The sequence below is a fragment of the Zonotrichia leucophrys genome, chromosome 10, assembly GCF_028769735.1.
Source record: "Zonotrichia leucophrys gambelii isolate GWCS_2022_RI chromosome 10, RI_Zleu_2.0, whole genome shotgun sequence".
Classification (NCBI taxonomy): Eukaryota; Metazoa; Chordata; class Aves; order Passeriformes; family Passerellidae; genus Zonotrichia; species Zonotrichia leucophrys.
The window spans coordinates 17,186,801-17,203,620 of record NC_088180.1 but is presented as its reverse complement, the minus strand read 5'-3'; the positions used below and the strand labels follow the sequence as shown (position 1 = coordinate 17,203,620).

General features: G+C 43.8%; 1 protein-coding gene across 1 annotated transcript in view; it reads left to right on the top strand.

Annotated features, from left to right (window-relative positions):
• ADAMTS17 (ADAM metallopeptidase with thrombospondin type 1 motif 17) overlaps positions 1–16,820 on the top strand; it is a 155,991-nt gene that overhangs the window by 43,878 nt on the left and 95,293 nt on the right. Inside the window, exon 8 of the mRNA XM_064722306.1 lies at positions 13,243–13,348. Coding sequence (XP_064578376.1) covers positions 13,243–13,348 — 106 coding nt within the window. The remainder of the gene's footprint in view (positions 1–13,242; positions 13,349–16,820) is intronic.

The following is a 16,820-nucleotide window of genomic DNA, read 5'->3' as shown; positions in this document are numbered from 1 at the left end:
CTGCAGACATGCAGGGTAATAAGGCATGATTGCATTCATTGTAGCATTTGCTCCACTGGATAATCAAATAGAAGCATTCCAGTTGCACACAGGATATGTAAGAGTAAAGGAAGGAAATGAAGGACAGTTGCCTACTGTACTTTTACATTTCTTTTGTTTTGCAGCTGCCAAGGTGAAGTGCAGTTTTGAGAGTGAGTTTTAAATAACGTAGAGATGAGATTTTACTGGTCATAACCAAGAAAACCACAGTGGGAAGTGTGCATAAAACTTTCCCTCCCCTTCCCCAAGAAGGGATTTTGATCTGTGCTGATTTTTTTTTCATTTGAATTGTTTTTTTCCCAGCTTTGGTTGATCATCTGGTAACATGACCTGGTATTATACCTAACCCATTTTGCAGGGTGTCTGGTCCTGGCAGGATTTTGCTGCACCAAGTGCACTGAGTAGACTGAAAGTCACTTTAAATCCTTGGAATGCTGTTGGATTTTATTTAACAATTCTCCCCTGCCTCAGCACAAGCTCCAAGCTTTTCAGCTGGGATTGTGCTCCACGTAATGCAAATAGGAATTGGGTATCTAACAGTACTTTGCAGCACTGAAAATCTTCCCTGTGTTTACCAGACATTGAAAATGTTCCCTGTGTTTACCAGTGTGCTGAAAATTCAGTAGGGAGTGTGCACCAGCCAGCTGTGATCCACTACAAGCTCATTCCATGGCTGGAAATATTAATGGCAGGTGCTGTGGGGAAGGTGATGAAATTTTGAGCTGACCCAAGAATGCACAGACACATTCTGGAAATAAATTACTGTCTCTAAATGCATGGCAGAATACTTTGAATTTTACACATACAGATTTGATCAGATATTCCTTGTAGAAAATACTGGGGTTTCTTTATCAAGTCCTTGCCAGTTTAGATAGGAATGTGACTACAGATAGTGAAATTTTAGCCAAGTTATCACTGCAGGTGTATATACATATATATGTGTGTGTATTTGTGTATAAACTGTCCCTTGAACAGAAGTGGATTTCCTTGGAATTTTATTTGAACACAGGTTCTGCTATGTATGTTTACTAATTTCAGGTTCAGAATCCTATAATGTGCAAGGGTTTTGCCTGGATTAGTTTGACAAGTCTTTTTACCTTTTAGATCAGCTGATAGAAATACATTGAACTTATCAGAATAATAACAGTAAAACCCATAGACTCAACCCATCAAATATCTTTCTCCTCCTGTACTCTTTCAGCATGATTTGTAGAATGTGAAGGATTTCTGTGTTTGCTTAGCTTGGAATTAGCCTTGTATTCCTGCTTTGGTTGGTGGTGATGAGCAGTCAGCAGGTTGAAGGCATTTGTTGGTTTTGTGTGCTTGTGTCATACATTTTTGTGGGGCTGTTTGCACTAAGGCTCTGCCTGGCCATGGCTGGCTGCTGGGTACACATGAGTGTTCTGCTGAGGATCTGCTTGTTGGTTTTGCTAATATCATCCATCAAGCTCCAGCATGTACAGCAGTATTTGTGCTGTAGCAGACAAACAGTGTAAACACTGCAGTTATTTATAAGAAAACTGGCCAGTGAGTTAGGAAACTCTATGTGGATGTTTTTATTTATTGAAAACGAGTCAATCAGTCTAATCAGACTTTGTTGTTCTTGAAATGACAGAAAAATAGGCTGAAGTTAGATTTCTATTTAGAATGTATGTTTTATATTTCTGTTTAAGAAACCTGTATGCTTCTGTTTCTTTTGTTTGCTCCAGTTTGTTTGCTTTTCTGGCTCTGTCAGTCAGAGAGCAAATGTTGTCTCCAGCTTGGTCTTGTCTGGGTCCAAGAGTGGATGAAACTCCTGCTATAGCTCTCTTGACCTGTGTCCTGGCTCCTGGGGAAGTGCTGGTGCTCCTTCTAATCCCTTTGATGGCTCTTCCAAGTGTCTGTTCACTTCAGAGGGGCAGCATTGTTCACTGGAGCTGCTCTGCCCTGCCAGATGGTTTCCCTGTGATTCCTGCCTGACCTGTACCACATTCAGCAGCATCTGAATAGAGGTGCTTTCCTGTGGGAATCCTGGGATCCTGCAAAAGTGTTGCTTAAGGGCTGCTGAAGTTCTAAACTTTGTAGTTTCCTTTCAGCAATGTCTGTTACCTCACCAGAGTTCAACAATTATGTTTCAGTTTCATGTTCTTCCTCCTGGTATCTGATTCCTTTTTCCATGATGTTCTCTGATTTGCCCCAGATTTCTTTCTATGGGTTATGTGTCTCACTTGGATTTTCCATTTCCCTTTTCCCTCTGGGGAGCCAAGGGAGGGCCAGAGGTTCCTGGCACAGCCCTCCTGTGCTGGCATTCCCTGGGATGTCTCTCTGCACCTGAGGAGCTGTGCAGGGTGTGATGCTCCTGGCTCAGAGCACAGGGCTGGATTCTGAGAGCATTTGGCCCTTTCCATGATGAACCATGTGCTGCACACCCAGCACAGAATTCTCAGTCAGGGACACAGAGCTTTGGCTCACAACTGGAAGTGTCACCCAGGCAGGTATTGAGGAGCTCCTGCATTTCCTGGGGTGTTTTATTTAGAAACACGTGGGACTAGAAGAGGCACTTCTGTCCCTGTTGGGAGAACTTCAGCACAAAGCCCTGGAGCAGTGACATGAGCACAAAGTGTCCCTGGATCCTGCAGGATCCTGTGACAATTTTCTTTAATGCTGTCACTGTCAGCCTCCCGGGCTGTCACTTCTGAATTGAGTCCATAAAGGCCCCAGGACTGGGGCTGTGCCTTGACTTGTGGCTGTGAGGCACCAGGGACTCTCTGGCTGCTGTCAGTCATTGCAGGGAGCTCAGTGCTATTCATCCAAAGTTGTGTTTTCTTTCACTGGAGCTCAAGTTTGAACATGAGAGATTTCTTTTTATGAAGTGTGAGAAAAGCTCAGGCTGGTCTTTTTCAGAGTGAGAATTTCTCTGTAGCTGGTGGCTTTAAAGGTGGCATTTCATTTCTGAGCAATCTAGAGAAAGGGGTACTTTAAAAATTAGATTCAGGACATATTAAAAATATCTCCAGCCATGTTACCTCTGAAATTATCCATTGCTTCTCTTCAGTCAGGCTGATGCTGTGATGTGTTATGTCTGCATAAACCACCCTGAGGGTCACTCCCTTCCTGGGCAGTGGGTGCCAGGATGGGCAGCTCTGTTTGGGAACCCAGAGGAGAGGCCCTTTGGGTTAGCAGTAACCCAAATATTTTACCCTGGTTTGGTGGGTGTGTCTGTGCCCTGTGTGTGCTTTGTGCTCATGTCTGTCTCCCCCAGTGATGGTTGTTCCATAATATTTTTATAACCCATTGGCCAATTGGAATCAAACTTGGGGATATGGAGCTCAGAAATATTAGGCTCTCAGAAGTTTTCTGAAAATTGGGAAGCTGAGCAGAGGAAGGAGTCATCTCCCTCTGATGCTGCCAGTGAGGGAAAGATTGCAGCATCCATATTTACATCAGGAGCCCCAAGTGGAAGTGGTAATCTCTAGGAAATCGAGCCATTAATTTTGCAATAAGTTTAGGGATTTTTTATTTATTCTCACCTCCCTTTCCTTGGTGCTATTGTGCTCTACCAGAAGAAGTGTGATGCCTGTTGGTGGTGTGTGAGGAGAGGAGCAGAGCCATGGCACTGCCTGCTGCCATGGAAGGATCATTTTCACTCCCCAGCCCTGGCAGCAGAGGTGCTGGGGAGCAGCTTTGCAACCCAAGCTCTGACTTAACAGAGTAACTCAACCCCATTACCCTTATCAGGCACAGCACTGGGGGTTGTCAGGCTGTGAGGTTAAATCAGCACTCAGCAAAGAATTAACACAGAAGGGCTGAATCAAGAATTTCTAAATGAGTTTATCAGTGCTGGCTGGCAGCTCACCAGTGTGAAGCCAGGAGCTTCAGCAGCCCTGGAAGTCAGGATGTGGCAGCTGCAGATGAGAAATATCACAGGAGCAGTTTGGGAAAGGGTCTGTTTGGGGTTGGATCACTGTGCATCATCCCATTTGCTGCCTTCCCTGCAGCTCACCTGATGTTGCCAGGAGAACAACTTTGACATGCATACAGCACCTAAAAATAAAATACACTTTAAATATGAACGTGTTTCAGAAGTACAGATTCATTCAGGTTCTGGGAGTAACGATTGCTGAGTCATTCTGTAAGAACATGGGAACAATTTAATGGGGAGCTGTGGAAGAATGCCATTCATCAGCAGCACAGGTGTTCAGCCATCTCCAGAACGCTCAGCAGACTGGGCTGACACTCTCCAGACACTGAAATATTGTTCATTAATGTTGTTTAACCATTGCAGGACTGATCCTTGCTCATGAGCCCACCCCTGACCAGCACCACAGCGGGGTGAGATAGGCATGGCTCAGGAAAGCTCTTGGAACTGTTGAAAGAATCTTTTAATTATATTTGCAAAGCTTCATGAGTTTCTTAGTGTTTGTAACTACAGGAAGGGGAAAACTGGAACTGAATTCTGGACCCTGAGTGTTTGCTCTTAAAGCAGATGCTGTTTGGTACAGAGACTCCAAATATTTTTTCTGAATTATTGCCAAGTCTGACCTTGTCTTTTCATTCTGGAAGGGAGATAGTGAGGAATTTAAAGGCTCCAGAATCCCTTCTGAGCTGAATTCCATTCCTTTTCATGAGACTGTTAGCAGTCTCATTAAAAGCTCTGATTTGATATTTTTCTTCCTTCTCTCTGAATTCAGGCCCTCTGTTGAAGCAGGTGGCTCAGATGAGTTGCAGGGACAAACTGACAAGTCCAAAAGTGGAATTGACAGAACTTATCTGAAAAAAGGAAGATGAAAATAGCCCCAGGCTGGTTTCAGAACCCTACACAGTTTGCAGAGCTGCAGCTATGGCAGGCAGTGCCAGGGTTGCTTTTCCATTCCTTGGGGGATGGAAGCCTGCAGGTGGGAATCCATCCTGAGGACAGGTGTTGGCAGACTGACACAGGCATGTAGCAGAGTGCTGGGAATGGAAGAGTTATATTTTTCTCTTTTTTTGGTGAGTTATTTATTTCCTGAAAGATGCAGCTTAGGGGACAACTGATGCAATTCTTGAGTTCAGGCCTCTTCCACCACACAGCACAGGTCAAAATGAAAATACTGAAATACTGACTCTGATAACATCTGGGAAAGGGAAGGATGAGATTCATAAAGGCTGTTTAGAGCAAGAGCAGGTGGAGCTCTCTCCTTTTCTCAAGCTATCCAGCAGGTGAGAGATGTGGAGTCGTTTTTATCCTGTGTCTCTGTGCTGCAGCCACTGCAGTGAAAGACATTTACTCCCAGAGCTCCACAAACCCTGAACCCAGTGCTGAGTCCTGCTGCTGCCCTGATGGGCTGCCTGCCTTTTCCATATTGTCATGCTGATGTTTCCATGCAGGTGGGAAGGGAAGGTCCTGCTTAACTCTCCAGCAGCTGTGGGAAGGACTGGCAGGTTCCTCCCCTGAGCACCATGAGTCCAACACAAGATATTCAAATCCAAATGCCCCAGGCAGAGGTGACTTTGGAGGGCCAGGATCCAAATCCTGATTTGCAGCTTGGTTTCCCTGTTGTTGGTGATGTTTTCTTTGAGTTCTCAGTCTCTGTTTCTGTAGCCTTTCAAAAGAAAAGCATCAGATCTCTGCTGCCTTCTGCCAGATCTGATTCTTTTCTGGTGTGAGGTATCCCTGAACAACATTGTCCCCTGTGCCTCTCTGATTTTCTCTCACTATCTTGTATCTCTCTGATTTCCATCTCTTGTTCCTATACCAGTTCCAGCAGCTGTCCCTCCTTTATGCTCAGTGCCAGGTTTTGCCCACACCTCCCTGCCTGAACAATTCCATGTCCTCAGACTTGTTCAGAAATTCCTCAGTGAACCCATGATGCCAGAGACTTCTGACCCAGGGCTGGAGATCCGTTTTTCTCCAGCAGTGAGTACACACAGACATTCTCAGGGAGCTCATCTTCCTTTCTGATCTTATCTGCTGCCCTCCTTGACCCCTGCCTCCCTCAGAAGTGACTCCCTGCTGCCTACGAGATCAAAGTCATGTTTCCTGAAGCCTTCTGGAAAACCCATATTATCTCCATTTGCTACTTTTCTGTCCCTGTCTCTTCTCATTCCCTTATCTCTTCCCATTTCTCTTCCTGCCTTCTTCACTAAATATGAATTATGCCAGGCTTCTGTATTCTTCCCACCACGGTGTGTTAACTCACTCAGTCCAATCCCCAACTGGAATCCCTCTCTCAGATCCACCTGGTCAGCTCTTCCCCTGCCTTTCCTCTCAGCAGCTGTCCTAATATATCTTGGAGTGATCCAGCCCATGTAATCCCTGTGTGTGTGTGAGCATGGAGGCTTTCAGCACCAGGCTGTGATGTCTGTAGGCAGATGGTGAATTAGCTGCCTGCATTTGGGAATCAGCATTCAGGAATGGTGCTCTGATTTGGACTAAATGTCCCAAACTCCCTATTTAACTGGAGAAACAGGATTGCAGGAAGGAGCTGTGTTTGAGATCTGCATTCAGCAGCAGCCCAGGCTCTGGGGAGTGTTGGGGAGAAGCTCTCTGGAATGTGGCTGTTAGCATATCAAAGTAGAGTAAACATGGAGATGATACCCTGCTTCCTCTGCCCCAGTTAATTAAGGCACTCCTCATGTCTCCGTGGAAGGGAGGATTTATTAATGTGCTGTCATCCAGGGGAGTGATGGTTGCTGAAAGGGAGGAGCCATTAATGGCACGGGGGATGTCACGCTGAACAAAGAGCAGATGTCAGAGACACAGGGAATTTCTTTTATCTCCTGCTTTGCTGAGGTCTCAGATCCTGGTGTTTTATCATAAAAGCTTAGAAAAGTAGGGCTGGAAAGAGCTTCAGGTGGGCTTTTAGTGCATTCCCTTGCTGCAAGGCAAGATCAGTGGCACCTGTGTCCCTGATGGATATCTGCTCCATGGGGCTGAGCAGGGTGCTTGTTTCCAGCTTTCTCTAAATCCAGTGATTTAGACCTCACACCTCTCCTCAGCTCTGGTCAGTGTGGTGAATATTTGTGTTTGATCCTGGTGAATGGCACTGGAAAGGAATGTGGTTTCAGAGATGCCCGTGCCAAACCTCTGAGGGTTTCCAAAGGTTGTCTGCTCTTATAGAGCAGCATGAATAATGATGTTTTTGTAGGCATTGGTTAAAGGGATCTTCTTGGCCAAAAAAAGTGTTAGAGCATCTCTCAGCTGTCTTATCTCACTGCATTTGGTGTCTGAAACGGATTTGCTGTTGTGGGTGAGGACAGATATCCCTGAAGCTGGGAGAGGTCTCAGTCTCTAGAGCTCTTCTACTGTCTGGGCAGCCCCTGTGCCTAAATCAGTGAATTAGCAGAGTGCAAATCCAATGCAAACAACATTGGAATAAAGCTCTTGCTATGTTGGGGAATGTCTGTGTGTGGGCAGGTTGGTAAAGGGGCAGATAAATGATTCATCCATTAAACTTGTAAAACCTCAGGAGGGTTCCCAAGAAACAGAAAAGCCCTGCAGAAAGACTGAGAGGTGAAGCTGAGGGTTGGCCGTGCTGGGGAGGGGATTCCACAGGCTCCATTAATTGCTGTCCTGCAGGGTAATTAAACAGAGAAAAGGAAGATAGCAAAAGCACTCCTCTAAGCTCTGATGATTAAATCTTGCTGCCTCTGCAGGTTTACAGACATGAAGAGGTCTGGCCTCACAAAGGTATTTTTATCAGGAAGGTGCTGAGGAGGGCAGCTGGTTTAGGTGTCAGGTAATTTGTTTGGAAATAGGCAGTGCACTCCTGCGTGGGCTCCAGTGTGGGATGAAAGAATTGACTGAGTTCTCTGGAGCTGCAGTGGTGCCATGGCTAAAATTTGGGTGTTTCTGCCTGAATCACAGTCCTTCCACAAAGAGTGAGGCACTTGGTTGAATCTGGCTTGTTCAGCTGGAGCCCTGGTCTTGTGAAATGTTATCCAGGGCCACTCATCAGACCCTTGGGTGTTGTGTCAATATTGAATGCCAAGGATCTCTAGTTATTCCTAATAAACTGAAAACTATCTCCTGCCAGAGGTATTGAGCATTTCACTCATTTGTGCTGTGAAGACCTTGTGTTCTGAGGACTTTATCCTTGTGAGCTCCAGAAACATCAGCTGGCACTGTGAATATCAGGGAGAGATTTGGTCTGTTAGTCCTTCAGGGTGAGTGTAATGAAAATCAGGAGATTCAGAAAGTACCTACACTTTGTGTTCCAGCTGTTAATGTTTCTTGCTGGGCTTTTGGGATTCTGACAGCAGTTGTGTACACTGAAAATGACAGTGTTTTCAGAGGAAGAAGTTATTTTATTGGGTACTGCAGGACAGCTGTCTGAGTTCTGGGAAAGTTGTGCTGCATCCCTGCAGGTCGTGGTGAACAGAGTTTTTATAGGGGTCATGGTGACATTCAGGGCAGGCTGTATTCTCCAAAGGGAGAAGAGGATTCTGTGCTGATGCACATTTGCAACAAGTTGCCCAGGCACAGAAAGTCAGGATCTGGGGGTATTGTCAGGAGTCCTGGTGACTTCCATCAGCTGATCCATGACATCAGAAGCTCTTCCTCTATAAAGAATTGAGTTCAAAATACTGTGACTTGCACTGGTGTGATTATGAGCTTGTTTTCCTACTGACTGTAGCTGTGTCTCTTGCACTGGATGGTTGCACTGTAATTTCTGGAGTTGTGGTTCATGATGAGTGTGTTGTTTCCTGTGTGGTTTTTGTTAAATGCAGTAACAATGAAAATTATTGCTGAAGGAAACAGTTTCCATACATGAATATTAAACTCTAATGGAAACCATGTTGTTACTGCTAGATTAACAGAAATTGGCATCTTGGAGGACTATCCAGCTTTAAGCCAAATTAATCTGTGCCACTAAGATTGCATGTCCAGCTTTGAATTAGGACATTCTCATAAATGAAGGAACAGCTCACCCTGTTCACTCCTCTGGATGATCCCCATAAACCAGACTTGGCCTGGAGGCTCAGTGGTGACAGCCTCAGCCTGTCTGTGTTGTATGTGCTGGAGAGGGCCCTTCCATGGATACAGTTCTTTTTCACCTGGATACTGCTGGCTCTTGAGACCTGTGTTTATTCAGCTGTAGAACAGTGTAAGTACCTATCTTGGAGGCAGTTTAGTGGGTTTCTTCTTTAATGTTTCTTAAATTTTGGAACCTTTTCTATGTAGGCTTTATAGAAAGGGAGAAGTATTTTTCATTTTAAGTATCACAAGCACTGAAAGATTCCCTTGGTGACTGACTTGATGTGTAAATACAGGCAGGGCATCTCTGTCAAACATATCATTGCCATTGAGTGGAAAGGCAGAGCATGAATCACCTCAGGGTTTCCTGATTTTACTCCTGTAGGATGTTAAGAGAGGCAACAGGAATGTAATTGATGGCAATGTGTGAGCTGCACAAATTGAAAATCTTGGGAGGATGAGAAAAACATCAGCTCAACACCAAACTAGTAATGATGGGGAATGGGAGCTTTGCTCTGAGCATGTGGATGTGCAGGGAGTCTCTGTCTGTGCCAAGCAGACTTCAGGACTGGGAGTTTGGCTCCCTTCCCAACAGCAAATACATTGAGCAGGAGGAGAGCCAGCCAAGTTTTAATCAAGTAAAAGTTCTGTATCCAGAGGTGTTTGGCAAAAGAAGAGATTAAAGTATTAGGAGTGCAATGAAAACAAGACATTAGAGAGTTGAAAGCTGGAGTACCTGGACAAACCACTTGCTGAGTGAATACTCCAGAGCCATCAGGAGGGAGCCCCAGGTGTTTGGAGTAGGACAAAATAGGAACCCACACACCAGGACTTGTCTTCTCCCAGCTTTGGCCATGCAAGTGTGTAATGTCCTCATGCCTCGCTGGGCTGGGGAGAGATGGGATCATTCCCCTTGGAGATACTGCTGGTGCAGGGCTCAGAGCTGGCAGCAGGGCCAACAGCTGCAAACTGTTTATGTATGACAAGTTTTTGGATAAATGTGAGTTTACACAGTTGCCTGTGTCCCAGGCTTTGCTGTGGAAGTGCAGATAGCTGTGTGTCCAAGCCCAAGCACAGAAGTTATGGGCTGTAATTATGTAATTTCTCAGGAGAGAAAGGAAAAAACCCTCGTGCTTGGTGATAGTAAAAATAGTAATTGGCTTTCCTTTCCTTCTTCCACTGATGCTCCTGCTTGACCTCTTTTGTATATTAAAAATAGATTTGTGGCAATTGCTGGGAGCATATCTGAAAGATAAGGACATTTTCCCCCAAAGAAAGTCACTATCTGTGCATTTGCAGAGGCACATGAGAAGTGTGGGGCTTTCTTAAAAAATAAAAGACAAAAATTCCAGTTCAGCTTCCTTCCTTCTTTTTCGTTTTCACACGCACACACCTGTCTCACAGACAGGGCCAGAAGCAAAATTACCAAATAAAAGCATTTCCTCTTATATTATTCCCAGCCTGGTAGAACCATGGCACGCCAGGATTTTCACAAACATGTCAGAATTTGTGAAGTTTTTATTCCAGTTCTGCAGACTTGAAAGGCTCAGATAAAAATCTGGAAATTTAAGAGGCAAACAACAGTTTCCATTCATCCCAATGAAGACATAAATCATGTTAATGCAGCTACCAAGGCATTGTGCTGCTATTGTTGTTGGTTAAAGGTGTGTTTTTCTCTGCATATCAGTTATGTGGATCATTGGACTGGCTTACAAAAAAGTTGCATTTATGTCAATGGTTCAGTCAGATTTACTAAAGATCTGGAGTATGTTTGCAGATCAATAATTTATTTGCTGTTGATATTCTGATGAGAGGAATTCATGCTCAAATGTATTGGTCCAAAGGAAAATTATAGTCTTAGGAAATAGTTTGATAGAAAAAATGGATTTCAAAAACGTTTTTAAAGCAAGCTTTTTCAGGCTTAAAATGTGATACCAATTTGTTATAACTGGCTTGCTGTTCCAGAATGACTCTTATTAATAAGCACTCAGCAGTTCATGAGCTGGACTTCTCACTGAGTTCATTCCATGTACTCCAAAGGTTTCTGCTCTTCCAGGATTATGAGTTTCTCTGCCCAGTCCATTTTTATAATAATAAACTAATTTTAAATGGCTACATTTTAAAATTGATCATTGCAGATATTATAAAATGGCCACACAGGATTCACATTAAGCACTGAAAATAGCTTATAAAAATAGATGACTAAGAGTCTGTAACTGAGCCACAGTCACTACTTCTTTGACCACTGGTGGATGTACAAGTCCTTAATCATTACTTTTCCACCTTTGAATAATGAGGGTTTTAGCACAGAGCAAAAGCCAAAATAATAATGTGGATATGCATTGCCAGGTTCAGTGGGGATTAGAGCCACTAAACAAAGACTTCAGAAGAATTACTATTTGGTATAATTTATTTGACATTTTAATTGGTATTTAACATATTTAAATATATTGGCAGAATTCTAGACTGTTCTGCTACACCACACCTCTCAAAAATAGGAATGTTGCCCCCTTCTATCTCCATGATGGCAAACACAGACCCGGCCTCATTTTATAAAATCTCTCAGAAGGAATTTAGCATGAATAATTTCAAGCAAAACTGACTTGCCTGATTGAGCTGAAATGCAATTGTTGCTCCTCAGTTAAAACCTCATGTGTCAGACACAACTGAGAGATATTGGCACAGGTGGGTGGAAGATAGAGGTGGAATAATCAGGTTTAATAGAAGGAATAAAACACTTTTGGTAAAAGTCCTGCTCTGTCATTTCTGCCTAAAACTGCTGAAAGGGAACCAAAATATCTCTCCCTATTCAGTAAAGGTGTCTTTCAGCTGATTCAAATACTTGGTTTTGGCTTCCCTTTAACCAAAAAGGGGCACATTCATTGGGCTACCAGGTGTGTGGACTGAGCTTGCAATCTCAAAAATCTTTCCCAAAGAAGTCTGTTCTGAGCAATTCCTTGATGTCCTTTGGACTATTCTGCATGTAAGAATCGAGTCAGGCCAAGAAGAGTGCTGAAATCCAGCCTTTTAGGCCCTTGATTTAAAAGGTTAAATCTTGATCTCATTTTTTTGTTTGTGGTATGAATCTGCCCTTTCACAGTCAGCATTTTTAAAGTAAGCAAGTGTTAGTGCCTGATTTCTGCCTTCACTCTTCTCTGCAAGTGCTGAAGTAAAAGGCTGTTGCCCATCCCTTCATTCCATCCAGAACACCCCTGGCAACTAATATCCACATCCTTGTTGTTGTCAAATCTCATAAAAACAGAGCTGGACTTCTTCCAGGTCTAAAGTTTTACATTTGCACCCTGATAAACACAGCTTTGTCAGCTCTGAGAAGAAAAGAAAAAAAAGGAAACTGGGGAGATCCTGGCTCCATTGCATGGTCATGGTCTGCTCCTTAAAGGCAGCTCCATCCAGGCACCCCTCCATGGAACCAGCCCTGCAGTGAGGAAGTAGATTCCTTGAGTGCTGCTAAATACAGATAAAAGCAGATATGTGCACTGGGGCACCCTGGGGTGCCAGCACAGCATTCCCAGGTGCAGTGGCACTGTCAGCAGGGGCCACTCTGGCTGCAGGAAGGGCACATGAGGACTATTGTTTTTCCACAGCAGAGGTTCCATGCCATAACTTTTGAATTCCTTTTTGGCCTCAGCCTCAAACCATTCGTGGTGCCCACACAAACAGGAGAATACTGTGCATGGATCAAATCCTAAATTCCACTCAGTAATAGGAGACTTGTGCCACCTACATTGGCTTTGTGACTCACCAGCAATGCTTTGCCAGCTCTCCTGGCTCTGACACTCTCGCTTGCTTTTGAGTGTGGAAAGAAGGGAGAATGTAAGATCTTTTCAGAGTCTCTGCTTTATTGTTTTATTCCTGCTGTCTGACTTCATTCTGAAAATCAGAACTTCATTTAAATGCTTGTTCAGGCTCCTTCACTGCATCTTCTAATGCTGTAGTAGAGGGTATTAGTAGACATGTTTAGATGAATTTTTGGGTCAGTGAAATTATCTTTGAGACAGTTAAATATATTTTCCAACAAAAGCAGTGGAGGTGAGTGTGTTTTACTTATTTCCTGTCTGACAAAACTCTGGACTGATTCTTCACTAGGGTGAGGAAGAAACTGCTCAGATGATCTTGTATGGAAACTGCTCTAATGTTTTTCATTCTGGTTGCATTTTTGGTCACTTTGCTTGTTACTGCTGTATGGTTTAAATGAATGAGCTGTTTCACTGGTTCTGATGGGAACATTCTCTGTGTTTCTGTTGCAGGAATTGCTTACCTAGGAGGTGTCTGCAGTGCCAAGAGAAAATGTGTTCTTGCTGAAGACAACGGTCTCAATCTGGCATTCACAATTGCACATGAACTTGGGCACAAGTAAGAACTTGTCTTCTGTTTCCTTCTTTTCTTTTGCCACTGCAGGGTACTTTTATTTAAAGCCAGACAAGTGCAATTACTAGAGTGGTGTGTTTGTTATGATTTCATAAATGTAGCACATTGATACATAACCTAATTTTCAGGATGCTTATGTAAATACCCATTTTAGTACACAGAAATCTTTCTAGCTGTTCTTCCCCCATTTTCAGCTCTCTGTTCTGATTCTGGGTAGCACAAAGAGGCCCCAATCTCTTAAATGATTGACAGTAATATAGACAAATTCGGATTTCCTTTACTGTGTAGAGTAGGTCCACAAAACCAACATGATTCTCAGAATCTTTGAACTTGCTAAGTTTTCTCTGAAGTTCAGGTGTCTCTGTCAAGGGCTTTAATAGTTAAATAGTTTGGTAATGGTTTCATCTCTGCATGTGAAGTAATCTGCTTTGACTGAAATGGTAAACATCAGTATTTTGGAAATGCCCTTAAGCAGAATTATTTGATCAACAGAAAGAATTCCTATAACTTGATTTATCAGCTCAATCACACCTAAGTAAGGCACTTTGAACACACTGGAAAAAGCAGGAAAGAACGTGACAAGTCCTAGTCAGGCAGCAATTTGAAGAATGAGACTACTGGGTACTTTCTGCAGGTGACTTTGGAGACTCTTTAAAGCTGCCTATAAATATCCCATGGGCAGAAGAAAACAGAATTGACTGGAAGAGTCAGCTGCATGCTGTTAGTGCAGAGAAGGAGTTAACCAAAGGTCAGCTCCACATTCCCTGCTCTCCAGGCCCAGTGTCACTGCACTTACAACACTGATGAGCTTTTTCCCCTTTCCATTGACATCAATCTGGTTGCAGTGTCACAGTTGGGCTGTGGAAGGTACAGAATTAGGCCAGGAACAAAGTTATTCAGGGGGCAGGACTGTGCCTGGGGGGGGTTTCAAGGACTCTTTCCTTCAGCCTCTCTGGATGTAAGGTGGGAAATCCCAGCTTTGTTCCTGCAGTGAGAAGTTGTGCCTGAGGTTTTTCTGCACCCTTCCTGCAGCTCATGTGTCTGGTGTATCTTCCTTTCTGCAGTAAGAAGTATTTCACAGCTAAGTCAGAGCCAATGGAGCGTGTTCAGGTTCTGGCCAATCTCATTCCATGACAAATAATTACTTTATGGCAATGTATTTTAAAGTTGCATGGAGGATATTTAGGTTACCTACCAAAAATGAATCTCCTGTTCACCCTCCAGTGACACCAAAGGCAGCTGAGCCAAACCGAGGGTGGTTTCAGCAGAAATGAAGGACATTTGGTTTTGGTTTTATTTAGATTGCATGCCAAGATGTTAAACTGAGCCTAAACTTAATAACAAATTAACCTGTGGGTAATGCTAAGGGAAATTCAGCACTCATCTTTGGATGGGCCAAGAGCAAGAGGGAAAAATACTTGAGCTGCAGAAAATCCAGCTGTGTGAAAGAGTGAGACTGGTCTGCCCTGGTGTTTGCCAAGTTTCTCAGCAGAGCTGACAAGCTTCCTTCTAATAATGCCTTGCAAAAAAATCCCCATCATAAATAGGGGATGTAATGCTTTCAGATACAGCTCTCCATCTGTGCAGAAAATTGCCAGCTCCATTTTCTTTTCTGAGGGCAGTTTTGGTGGTAAGACCACAATGTCTCTTTCCTCTGCTGGTTTTCTTCCTTTGCCTTTATCTTGGAGAACTATTTCAGGAGTACTGGAGGGGAGTGGGGGCTGCAAGGGCCAGTTTGGGGACCCAAGGCTTGGGGGTAATGTGGCTCTGGGAGGGCACAGGAGCCAGGAGGGCTCCACCTGAAGGTTGTAGAAGCTGTTGGGAGGATTTTGCTGCCACAGGTGTTTGGGGACATGTTCCAGGTTATCTCACTCCACAAGGAGCTGCAATTCTCTGTCACACATTGGGGCAAACCCTTCTGCCCCCTCTGCCTTGCCACCAGCAGCCTAATCAACCCCAAATCAAAACAGAGGGGGGAAATGCCAGGTCTGTCACCCTCCAACCTGAACAACAAAATCATCCCTCTGTGCTGTCACCCACCAGGGGCCTGGCTGCTCATTTCAACCTCTGACCTGTTGTCTGGTGTCTTCTGCAGGCCAACAGCAATCCTTTCATTGACCTTACAAGGTGTCAGGCTTTATTCTTCTGGTGTTGACCTGCAATAGGATGCTCTGAGCAGTCCTGTTTCACCACATCTTGTGCAAATAGAAGAATTCTTTGCAGACTTTAGTTTTTGAGTGAAATGTAAGGAAACCTATTGCAGACATGAACACAAGGAAGCTGACATGAGCTTTGAAAATGAAAACCAAGGAAAACTAGGTGTAAGTTTCTTAATTTAAAATAAAATCCAATCAAAACTTACATCCATATTGGCAAAAATATAAATTTTGGAGAGCCATAATTTTGAGCTTTATTGAAGTCTGATTTCCTTATGAGTGTAGAAAAGCTGAGATTTATTATTCTTTCCTTAAGACTAACAAATGTCTGTGGAGATCACAAGCCCAATTTGGCATTCACAGATAGTTTCTGATGTGGACTTTGGAAAAAGTGAATGGATTACTAATTGATGTGTCAGATTCCTAATCTGCCACTAATGTCATTTGGACTGACTGCAAAAAACACTATTCCGGACAGCTGCACTGTGAAAACATGGAGACACCATTAAATAGGTCCATTAGGATGAAATAGATCCTATGGAAGTTGAAGGATGGAAGTTCATGTTTAGGTTTAACCTGTGGAGTTGTTGCTTGATGATGGGGTGAGGGATGTGACTTTTGTGTTTAAATCTCCAAGTCTGTACTGGTAGTTTTGGTCCATGGACACAAATGGAACATCCATCTGTATTTAAATACAATTTTTGCTACAAAGGACCCAGGAGAAGAGTCTTGCTGTTACAAAAAGGTGACAGGCAGGGAGCCCAGTGAACGTGTATTGAGGCTGCAAATCATAAACTTCTTCCCACACAAGACAGGACCCCCAGCAAGCCTTGTTCCTTCAGTCAGCTGGGTCAGCAGTGATGTCTTCTAAAACAGCACACTTGAGTGTAACCAGGGCTTGTTGGATTTTATCTAGGGTTTGCTGGATGGGGTCCTGATCTACACCTGACCCAGAGATCAGAGTGGTCACTGAAGTCTTAAAATGTACCAGTCTGAGATCTTCATATTATAAACATAATATGACCACTGAGCATTTCTTACACTCATCTTTCCTCAGATTTTCAGGGCAAGTCCATCAGTAAAAGCCTAAAAGTGCTCTGCTTTTGTCACCAGGGTCCTGACTGGTGCCTCCCTCCTCCTCCCCTCCATGAACTGCACCAGCGTGAGCCTGGTCTGAGATTCACACCCCAAAGACCACCCTGAACAACCGACTTGGAGGAAAATAGGGCCACTTCCCCCCCTCCTACTTCACTCTTTGCCTACAGCAGTGACTTTGTTACCATTTTTAAGTCCTTCTCCAA